At 35.8% G+C, this 12,245-nt stretch overlaps 1 protein-coding gene across 1 annotated transcript in view; it reads left to right on the plus strand.

The window, feature by feature from the left end:
- The window catches only part of CERS3 (ceramide synthase 3), an 88,698-nt gene that overhangs the window by 15,550 nt on the left and 60,903 nt on the right, over positions 1–12,245 (plus strand). Inside the window, exons 4-7 of the mRNA XM_044660128.1 lie at positions 4,897–4,954; positions 5,727–5,777; positions 7,220–7,312; positions 7,958–8,086. Of these exons, the coding sequence (XP_044516063.1) occupies positions 4,897–4,954; positions 5,727–5,777; positions 7,220–7,312; positions 7,958–8,086 (331 nt within the window). The remainder of the gene's footprint in view (positions 1–4,896; positions 4,955–5,726; positions 5,778–7,219; positions 7,313–7,957; positions 8,087–12,245) is intronic.

Here is a 12,245-nt window from a genome sequence, read left to right on the forward strand (position 1 = left end):
GTTTTATTTTTGTTCACATTTATGTGATTATAGTAATTGCTTATTTTGTTTAACTGCTTCCATTTACTTTACTTTGTATCAATTCCTATGAGTTTTTCCTCTATTCTCTGTATTCAAGTTGGTTATTTCTTTCAGCATGATCATATTTTATTACATTCATGTACCACAATTTGTTTAGCCATTCCCCAATTGAAGGGCACCTAGTCTTTTTCCAGATCTTTGCTAGAAATGTAAGGGTTAAATTTAATGGTTGAACAAGAATTTTATGAAATTATGTGGTTGCCAATATTTATTATATCTCAAGTCAGAAATTTATTTACAAATATTTACAAAATGGAGAGGAAACAATAAAGTAGAGAAATGTGAAGAGGCTGGAGAGGTTATCTGTCCTATCAACTTAAATGTCTACTCTGGGTCTGCTTAATCCAGACAGAGATTAATTAGCTCTCAACCAGGAAGGCCCCAGTCTCCAGCAAAGCTCCCTCAAAGATTCTTCCCAGTCAGAAGAATATCTCCAGAAGACAATCTCGTCAGACTATCTTCTCAAAGACAATGGGCTCTTAGGGAGTTTGAGGCTTGCTTTTATGGTGACTTTTTGTCCCTTCCCCTTTTTACAGGGGCCAATCACAGTTTCCAAATTGACTAGTACTGCCCAGGGGGCAGTATCTATGGGACCCACTTCTCACCTTCTGAAGGTTAAATTCTCATCAAAAAGATTCATAGCTAAGGGTGTGAATTTTCTAAATCTCACCTAGTACTAAGTAGGGTGTTCAATCTTTTGTTCATTCAATTTAAAAGTTGACAAAGGTGAGTTAATCCTGTCTTTAGTATAGTGAGGTACTAAGTAGGGGTACTTAAGTTAGTGCTAACTCAAAATAGACAATAGAATAAAGAATTCTCTTTCGTACTACAAAAAGGGTTACTGTAAATATTTTGGTGTATATAGGGGCTTTCCTTTTTATCTTTGACCTCCTTGTGTTACATGCTCAGTGGCAAGATCTCTGGGTCAGAAGGAATGGACATTTTGGTTATTTCTTTAGCATAATTCCAAAAGGTCTGGGCATTTTCATCAATTAGACTGATACTAAACTTCAGAAATATGGAGCATACTACAGGGAGAATATTCATCAGCTGATTAGTTTTTAGATTTTATTTTTAGTTCTCTTTCTTGCATTTATGATATGAATAATTGTGACACTGAGTAAAGTTTAGAAGAATAAACATATTCCTAAAGATGCCTCTTGAAATCTGCATTCATTTGTCAGTCTGCCATGAGATCAAGACTAATTCATATTTCCATTTCCACTTTTGACCTGAAGCATAGCCTGGTTTGTTTCTTAACTCATCTTTGTCAATTAAAACACTTGCCCTCACCTCTTGAATTCTCCTACAGATATTACTTTGTTCTGAACCAATGTCTAGAAATTATTACAAAATAAAATAAAGTGTAGTTTTCCCAGGAGCTGGTCCTGGAGTACACTGTCTCTTATAAGATGATTCTTATTTCTTCTACTGGTGCAGGTATTATTTCTACCTCTGAGCCTAAAATTAATATACTAATATAATGATGAAATTCTTAGGTAGCAGGAATATAGTGAGAACATCTTTAATTGTCCTTTTTTTATTAAAATTTTTCTAGTTATCAACCATTTATTTTTTCTCTTTCATGTAATCTCATTACACTGATAAAAAAGACAAGAAAAACCCTTAAAACTATCTGTTTATATCATTTGACAATTTATCAACTGGAGAATGACTCTTACTCTTGTAAATTTGAGTGAGTTCCTTATATATCTTGGAAATGAAACCTTTATCAGAGAAATTTGCTGTTAGTTCCAATCACCTGTTTCCCTTTCATTTTAGCATTGGATGTGTTTGTATAAAACTGAAAAAATATTTATGCAACCATAATAGTCCATTTTATTTTCTGAGGTCCTTTCTATTTCATACATCTTTCTATCCATACATTTGAGAGGTAATTTCTTTCATGTTCCTCTAATATGTTTATTATGGTACCTTTTATATCTAGATCATGTATGTATTTGGAATTTATCTTGATAAATGGTATGAAGTCTAAATCTCATTTCTGCCAGACTTTGTTAATTTTTTTCAGCAATTTTTTCAAATGTTCAAGTATTACTCCAGTAGGTGAGGGTTTTTTTTTTTCCTAACCAAATACTAGGCTAGTTTGTTTGTTTACTTTGATACATTATTTACCTAATCTATTCCTCTGATTGATCTCTATGTTTTTAACCAGTACCAAATTTTAAAAATTATTACTGCTTTATACTATCTGCTATTGTTAGGCCTCCTTCTTCCCCACTCTCTTGGGATTCTTCACCTTTTGTTTGATTAGATGAACCTTCAGTTACCTTTTAGCATAGAACCTAAATCCATGTTGGTGAACCTATGGAATGTGTAACAGAGGGGGCTGCTCCCCTCCCCCTCTCCATCTGTACCTGAGGATATTTCTCTCATCACCCACTCCTCTACCCAGCAGCCCAATGGTAGCACTTCCTCCCTCCCATCTGGAGTAAGATGGAGGGCGCACATGTGGCATGAGGGTTGCAGTTTGGACACTCGGTCTCTGAAAGGTTCACCATCATTGACCTAAATTATTTGCTTTCAGATGACTATATGATCATGACCAATAGACTGTTGGTTTATGAATATATGGAACTGAACAGAAAGAAGGGAAGCTCCACAGTTAAGTAGGAAATAGGGAGGGAAGGAAGGAAAGATGGAAGGAAGTAAAGAAGGAATATAGGAAGGAAAGATGGAAGGAAGGAAGGAGAAAAGTAGGAAGGAAAAAAGAATATAGGCAGGAAGGGAGAGGAAAGAAAGAAGAGGAGGAAAAAAGAAGGAAGGAGATGAGGAAGGGACATAAGAATTTATTAAGTGCCTACTATAGCACTGGACTAAGCACTTTACAAATATTATCTCATTTGATCCTCACAACAACCTAGGGAGGGAGGTATTATTACTATCCTAATTTTACATTTGAGGAAACTGAGGCCTACTGAACTTATGTGGCTTGCCTTGGGTCACACAAATAGTAAGTATTTGATCTGAAGCTGAATATAAATACTCCTGACTTTGGGTCCAGTGCCCTATGCACTACACTGTTGCTAGGATGGGCAGAGGGGTGGAGAGAGAAGACAAATGTTACAAGTGGGTTTGGTGCCACTTACTAAGCAATTGCTGCAATTCCCTTCATCAGACACCTAGTCATCAGCTCCTTCAACTTGGCTCTAGTCACCAATTTATTTCACTTAACTTGCTGTCATTAACACCTAAGCCCTAGTCTTAGTCTCAGCTCTACCATATTCATGCTTCTTGCCAAGCATGAAGAGGCAGTATCAATAAACATTAAGTAAGTGCCTATTATGTGCTAGGCACTGAGCCAAACTCTAGGGCTACAAAAAAAGGTTAAAAAAAGTCTCTGCTCTAAAATGCTGTTTTCTCTTCTCTTTGTGAGGTCTGCCTAATGTGCAGGTTTCTGAGGAATAGCCCCTCTTTCCTTTGTAGAAGATGGTTCAGGATCAACAACCACCACAGGAACTCAAAGGATGATTATTAGTCTCTTCCCAGGCTATTAACAAATTTCTATGGCTACAACCCAAGGAGTTAAACCAGCCCAAGTTAAATCTGCGAAATGAAAATATTGGACTAAATGATCAAAAAGTCTCTTTCTGCTTTCAATGTGGAACATAGCCATTAAGTAGGCAGCTCTTTACTTCCTAATATGTACTTGCATATAAGTAGAACATTTCCCATCATGTCAGAGCAAGAATTGCTTTTTTTATTCTTTAGCTTTCTTGATAGAATTCTTAACTTTAAACTAATCCCAAGACATTTCTCATTGTAATCCAGATTTTTGTTTCAACTAAAACTTGATTTGGCTATACAGTTATTTTTTTAAATAAATGTTTCTATTTAGAAGCCAAATCAATAAGCATTTATTAAGCACCTGGTATGTGCCAAGCACTGTATGAAGTGCTAGAATATCTAGAAGAAGATATTCATTCCAAAAGTACACTGAAGTTTCAAAATCAACATATTCAGGGTGGATATATTAAAGGAACCAAAAGGAATGGAGAGGATAGTTTATATGTGAAGAAATTTTTTTGTTTAAAAATTTCCTTGGTATATAATGCAAAAATGATATCATTGGCTATGTAGAAATCCTTTTCCAAATATTTTGTTTGTCAGCTTAAATAAGTATGTTTATTTCATTCCTTGTTAGGTAGAAAATATTTCCTTATTCTATTACCTTTATAAAGAAAGGCTAGATCAGTCTAGAAAGACAGCTAGATAAGTACTTAAAATAGCCAGTGTTGTAATGTAAAGAATGCTAGTTATTGAGTCAGAGGACTTCCATTCAACTGTCTTTTTTTTTGTTACTAGTTTACTTACTTTGCGAAAATTACTTAATCTCCCTGACCTCAGTTTCTTCATCTGTAAAATTAGAATGTTGGGCCATATGAGCTCTGAGACCCTTTTTGCTCTAGTTTTATGATTTTATGATCCTGGGAACTGAATTCTAGTTTCAACTCAATAACTAACTTTGTGACCTTATGATCATAGATGAAGAACTGGAAGCAACTTTAGAAATAATTTAGCCCAACCCCTTCATTTATGGATATAGAAAGTGATTTTGAGAGAGATTGTTCCTTGTCCAAATTCATACTGATGGAAATAAGGAGCAGAACTAATATTTGAGCTCATGTCCTCTTAGTCTAAGCATAGCAATCTTTTCAATATATCATGGTGCTTCAGTATATCTCAATTTTCTCGTATGACAAATTAGGATGTTGGATTAAGTGGATCTTTAAGGTCCTGCTAGCATGGACACTACATAATTCTGTGAATAAATGTTTTCCTTTATTTTGGCAGTTGGAGATTTACATTTTATTTATTCCTAACTATTGCTGGAATTGGATTTCTATATGATGTAAGTTATCTTTTAATTATCTTTCATTGGACTCTAATCTTTTAAAAATACTTGCCAATGAGTTTATTATGGTGTTAAGAGTGTCATTAATGTAACCAACTTTGAAAAGCATTTTATTAGGTGTAGGTTGGTGGCACAGTAGATAGAGTCATGTCTAGAGACACGAGGTCCTGAGTTCATATCTGACCTAAAACACTTCTAGCTGTGTAGCACTGAGAAAATTACATAATCCCAGTTGCCTAGCCCTTACTATTTTTCTGCCATGGAACCGACACTTAGTTTTGATCCTAAGATGGAAGGCAGAGATTTAAAAAGAACTTTAAAAGCATTTTATTGATATTCCCATGATAAAATTAATCATGTTGCTGCATTGAAATACTTTGAGTTATCTGTGATCTCTTTGATTTGGGTGCTCTCTCCAAGAAGCTGATCATATCCCATCTAGGCCTTCTAATTCATATTTTAGGAAGTTAATCCCTTTGTAATATTGGCACTTTACACAAATTTATTGTTGGCTATATTAGAAGTAATATATTATATGGAAATATGATATGCATGTAAGTTTGGAGATAGAGGAATATTACAAAAATATATCAGACATTTCAGTGCTATCTAAATGATAACTAGAACCTAGTGCTTAGTGCTTAATATAGTATCCTACATATAGTAAGTACTTAAATGTTTATTGAATTTAAGAAAATATTACTATTTGTGATAAGAGATTCCATTTGTTCATAGCTAATGTTTCCCTCTGCCCCCTTTCTGTATTTAGAAACCATGGCTCTATGATCTATGGGAAGTTTGGAATGGCTATCCAAAGCAGGTAAGTTTAACTCTTTGAGTAGCGTAAAACAGAAACAGCCTTGGGCAAAACTGGAAAATTGGCAAAGCCAGACTTTAATTTTGTAATATCCTCTTTCCCCTAAGGCAGTGATGGGCAAACTTTTTAAAGAGGGGGCCAAAGGAAAGGAAATCCTCATCTGTCAGTGTGTTTCTAAGGCCACTCTTTCGAAGTTTCATTGTATTGTATCCTACTCATTGTATTCGCCAGATTAGGAATAATGTCGGCAGCTTGATAGAACATTTCAGGGGGCCATATCTGGCCCTCCTGCCTAGTTTGCCCATCACTACCCTAAGGCATCCAGTGCTGTCATGTTGTTCCTTGACTGACTAAGCTTCTATCTGGAAGGCCTCACCAGAACTACAGTTGTCTTTAGCTTTCCCTATTTTTTCCCACATTATTTAAAGTTTTGAACTCTTTAATAGGTAACAATAGTTTGTTAGTAAGTCAATCAGGTAAATTAATCCATGTTAATATGTAATATATAATGCCTTAACTCAGAAAGTTCTTCAGGTATAGCTCTAATTATGGGAACCAAAGATTCTGGTAACAGACAAATAGAAGGAATATATTCTTGGTTAGATGAGCTTTCCTAAGTCCCTCAATTTATGCTATATAGATGACTGTCTATTCTATCAATGAAGAGGACTGATCTCAGTGGACCTCTTAGCAGATATTCTTGAGAGAGAGTGTAGCACAGCAGAAGGAACTCTGGACAGTCATAGTGTTTGAGTTCAAATCCTGATTCTGATGTTTAATTAGCTAATTGGGTAACCCGTATAGCTTTTGTAGACCCAATTTCTCATCTGTCAAATGAAGGAGTTGGATTAACTGGTTTATGTTCTTTTCAGGGTTATCTGTGATTCTTTAATTTTATAATACTAGGCACTAAAGAATGTCTAACATCTCATGATTATGAATTGGGTCTCCATGTAGTGGTAAGTCTGGAAGAATAGTTGCAGGATTTAGCACATTACACCGCTTTAGAGTGATGTTCTCATTACTCAGCAACACAATTTCGTATTGGGATATTCTTTGCTGAACAAAGGCTTGCAAATTGCATCTTTTTAATATTGCTTCCAGCTGGTGTGCAGAATGGATACTCAGTTTGGATCTTAGCACTAGTCAGAAAATATTCCACAATGTTAATAAGTTATTAATCAGTGAGAATTTGGGAGGAGTGAGCAAGGATGCCATCTTAACACAGATGGCTTTGGCCTTAAATAATAGATTTCATAAGGTTGTTAATTTATCAGATAGGTAAATCATTATTTACAAGGATAGCCCTTCATTTTTTGTGTACTTAATTCCTATAGAATAAGTTACTATTAAATTGTTACCAAAAAAAGAAGGCAAATAGATTACTAAATAAGTTACTTGCTTTTATCTATAGAAAAACTAATGAATATTTTCCTTTTTCTTAGCCATTGCTCCCATCTCAATACTGGTACTACATGTTAGAGATGAGTTTTTATTGGTCCCTGCTGTTTAGACTTGGTTCTGATGTCAAGAGAAAGGCAAGTATCACATATAAAGCTTCTTTATTAGTGTCTTCAAAACTTCTAATTTAAAATTGTGTTTTAGGACATCTTTAGTTTCCTAGTTTCTTTTCATGTTATAGTAGTAAGAGCATGGTTATAACAGACCGGAAAAAAGAAAAACCTGTAAAAAGGAACCTTGAGAAGATTCTTATACTAGTCGAGTTTGGTCTGAGAAAAGTTGAAAAAAATATACCTCTTTCCCTTCATTGCATAGGTAAAAGACTGAGTGTGACATAACAAATATAATTGAGATTTTATTGATAAAAAAGATCTTAGGGATACCAATCAACATATATGAGCATAAATAAAAAGATAGCTATATCAACAAGATATTCCAGAATTCTTAGTGCCATTTTAAACCTTAAAATGGCACTAAGACTTTTGGAATGGTGTATGTATTCGTACATGTATATAATATACACATGCATTGGAAAATTGATGAAAAAATCTGTATATGCATACATACATGTTCATACATAAATATAACCACACATACATAGCTCTAGGTATACATGTCAATAATATGATGATAGTGGAATAATATGATGATAGTGGCCTTTTCTAGGCGATTACTTACTTGGCAGTCTTGAAACTAATTTCTCTACTTATTTATTTACCTAGGATTTTCTAGCCCATGTCATTCATCATCTGGCTGCTTTAAGTTTGATGAGCTTCTCTTGGTGTACCAATTATATTCGTAGTGGGACATTGGTGATGCTTGTCCATGATGTTGCTGACATTTGGCTTGAGGTAAAAGTTTGAAAATTTAAACAGATATGACGTCTTTAATCTTTTATTCCCAATAAAATGTTGTCTTTTTTCAGTTTATTTTCATTCTTATTCAACCTTGGACATAGTACTTCCATAGAATTTTGAGCTTTGGGGGTTTCTTGCATGGATCTTTTTGACCTATTTAATTTATAATTATTTCTATAGTTCCATAGACTCAAAAAAAATCCAGGAGGATAATTTGGAAAAGGTTTCATTTTGGTTTTTCAGTTTGAATCAAGGGGCAGGCAGCATGTTATGGTGGAAAGAATTTCTTAATCTAGAGTCATAAAAACTGGATTCATATCCTGGATACTTTTCTTAATACCTATATGGCCTTTGACAAATAATTTAATCTCTCTGGGCTTCAGTTTCCTCATCTGTAAATGAGAAAATTAGACTAGATTCATTATAGTGTCCTTTCTAGCTCCTATCATCTTGAGACTACATCTGTATAAGGTTCATACCTTTAGCTGGAAAGCTAATGATACTTTTGGGGGGTAAAATGAGGTTTCAGATTTAGAGAGGAAGACTTGAATTCCAAGCCATTTCTTTAAGCCTTAAATAACACTTCAAAAAGCCGTTCACAGCTTCCTTTCCATCTTTCTTTTCCTTAACCTTTTTCTTTATTTCATTTTCCTCATTTTTATTCCCTTTTATCTGGAGTAGATATGGAAAAGAGAGTGGAAGGAAAGAAACTTTCCAAATCCTCATGTGGTTTGCTTCTCTCAGGTTTTTAAAAGATTTTTTGAAGTTCTTAGGAATTTTTGTTAAAGTATATACAGAGATTTGCCAACTTGCAAACTCAGTTCTCTTTCCCTCTCCTTTAAATGATCATTTCTAAGGAAAACAATGTTGATTATATTACATTATAGACTTAATCCCCTGGGAACTCCTAATACTTCAGAAACATATAGTGATAAAACTTCATTTTAGTGATCTTGGAGAGCAGTAGAACTGAAATGTACTTCAACCCTAATTCTTGGTTGGAATTTAAAGGAGAGGATTTAGGCATCTTTTGAATGCCTAAAATGTAAATCAGCTCCCTACCCTCCCCAAATTGCTATTTCCTAAGGAAATTGAGATATTAATGCCTTGGGAAGGGAACATTATAACAAAAGCTCTCTCCTATTGGGAGACAGCATGATTCAGAAGAGAGAGTGAGATTTGGAGACAAAGGACCTGGATTCATTGACTCTGACCCCGAAGTGATTCTGCCTCTTACTACATATTTGATCTTGGGCAAGTCATCTTACTTTTCTGGATCTTAGATTCTAAAACTGTAAAATGAATATTGTGTAAGCAATAGGAAAAAGACTAATACCACTGGATTGTTATGTGTTTGGTGGGGGAAGGCAGGAGTATAAGGTGTGTAGTACAGAGGTGCAATCAACCCTGCAAAATGCTAACTGCAGAATTTCTGGCAGTTAAGAGGGCTTAGAACCCTGACTAAGAGCAGTTGATCCTGAGGCTTGGACCGAGCAGAGGGGGCATCTAAGCTCGGCCTTTAGGCTGAAACCTGGCCTTGAATCTGTGCTTTTCCCTTGAGATTTTGTAGCTTAGCTAATTCCTCTGGATCTCCCTGACCTTCCCTATTTCGTTCCCCATTTCCTTTCCTGATTTCCTGTGGGTTTGGGAGAAGGGTGGATTTTGGGGGGTAGCAATCAAACTTTGAAGACTTAGTTTTCCCCATAGATAAGTAGGGCTTACCATTGATACAAACTATCTCCTGATTCATTGTTTATTACTTCCCTAACCTTAAAGGCAACAAAGCCTCTCGGGGCTGAGTGAGAGCAGGCTCTTTCTCAGTCTACCCCATTCCTGTGTCCCTCCCCCACCTGGAGCTTCTCCCTAGGCAGTTGTTAGAGAAACCTTGTATCCCTCTGTCCTTTATAACCAGCCCTGAAACTTAATAAACCCTGTTGTTATTTAATCAAACCTTTTGCTAAATCATTGGTTGAACGATAAAAGAGGGTTAAGGAGAGAAAGGAATTGTTTCTCTTTGGTTCCTGAGGGGAGCTGGAGGCGTCCATCTTGGAGGAAGTGGTGATCTCTACACTTCCTCTGAGAAGCCCTTCTATTTCACAGACAGGGAAGAGCCTCAGGACTCTTTCTGTGTGAACCTGAGAAACTGACTAGAAAGCCTTCTAGTTAGTTTCAAACCATTTCTGACTGGCCCTAACCTTTGTCTGTAGAAGTGCCCTTCCTACCTGAAAGGGTTCAGCTTGTTTCCCTTCAGTGTCCTCTGTCTCAAGCCTGTGTACCCAGTCTGTGTCTCCCTGTTGCAGCTGCCTGCCCAATTACCTCATCATCTCCCCTTGCCACTCATTATACTTCATCGTCCTATATTTCCCTAAACTCAGCCATTCCCTTTCATCTCTCCTACCACCTCAATCTACTACCTCCACTATCGCACCCTCCTTTCCCACCTACTGACCTAGGACCCACAAACCCCATCCACTTGCTTTATTCCCTTATTACAGGTGTAAGAACAAAGAAATAGGAGAGGACTAGGTTGTGAAGGGCTTTGAATATCAAATAGAGCATTTTTCATTTGATCCTGAAAGTGATAGGGAGCCACTAGAATTTACTGAATGGTAGAGTGGGGTATGATGGTAAAATAGTCAGAATTACATTTCAGGAAGATTAATCTAATAGCTAAGGGAAAGATGGCCTGAAAATAGGGAAATCTTGTGATGGAGATCAACAAGGCTATTCCAATAATCTAGTTGTGACATGATGAAGGGCTGCACCAGAGTGATGATAATGCCATAGAAGAGAAGGGGGCATATACAAGAGATGTTAAAAAGGTAAAATTGATAAGCTTTGGAAATAAATTAAATATGAGAAGCATGAAAAAGAGTGAAGAGTCAAGGATGACACCCTTAGCTAAGAATAATAATATCTTCTGCAATATTAAGGAAGTTTAGAAAGGGAGTGTTTGGGGAAGAGGCAATGAATTCCATTTTGGACTTGTTGAGTTTAAGATATCTATAGGATACCCCAATATGAGTTGTCCAATAGGTAGTGGGAGAGGCAAATCTATAGCTTAAGAGAGAGGTTAGGGACAGATAAGTAGATCTAAAAATCATCAGCATAGAGATGATAATATAATAAACCTACTTCATATGACTTCAAATTGATTATTGATTGATCTTCAGTACATTTGAATTAGTAAAATAAACAATGTTCTATTGCAGTAAGTATAACAGAGTAGTGAGCTAGATTTATTTAAGGACTACCCATGATATATAGAAAAAATAAGCTAAATAAAGAGCTTTACTTGTAAACCTGATGATTTAGTTACATTTTCAACATTAGCCACTGTAAAAATAAATTCATTATCTTAAGGGAGGAGAGTTAGACCCTAGGACCAAGAATAAGCCTTATTCCTGACAAGGTCACTCATTCCCAGTGTGACTTTGGTAGATTGTTTAATGCTTATTTTCCCTTCCACAACAGTAAATTGGGGCTACTAATAATACCAAAACATAATGCATTGTGAAACTTAATTGATTAATATTTGAAAAGATTTTGAATCCATAGTTATCAAGAAGAGAAATGTGATATGATATAGTTATAATACTCAGAGTCCCTTTATGGATAAATTATAAAAATTATCACTAAACACAGATTTAAATTTTTTTTACTTATAATAGATACTACAAATGACTAGAGGAATCATAGTAGATCCATAAACTCATAGGACTAAAAGGAATCTTAAAAGATAATCTTATTCAATCCTTGATCTAGGCTAGGAAATATTTTACAATCTAAGGTATGCCCTATTTTTAAAGTCCTGCAGGAATGGAAATTATAGAACTTCCCATATACATAAAAAAGTCCCCAACCCACTTACGGCATTCTAAGTGCTAGAGTTTTTGGTTTTTTTTTAAACCCTTAACTTCTGTGCATTGGCCCATAGATGGAAGAGTGGTAAGGGTGGGAAATGGGGTCAAGTGACTTGCCCAGGGTCACACAGCTGGGAAGTGTCTGAGGCTAGCCTTGAACCTAGGACCTCCCGTCTCTAGGCCTGACTCTCAATCCACTGAGCTACCCAGCTGCCCTCTAAGTGCTAGAGTTTTTGCCTCTGTTTGAACCCTGGCATCAAGAGGGCACCTGTAGTCTCATGTATCTTCTT

The sequence above is a fragment of the Gracilinanus agilis genome, chromosome 2 (assembly GCF_016433145.1).
Source record: "Gracilinanus agilis isolate LMUSP501 chromosome 2, AgileGrace, whole genome shotgun sequence".
Lineage (NCBI taxonomy): Eukaryota > Metazoa > Chordata > Mammalia > Didelphimorphia > Didelphidae > Gracilinanus > Gracilinanus agilis.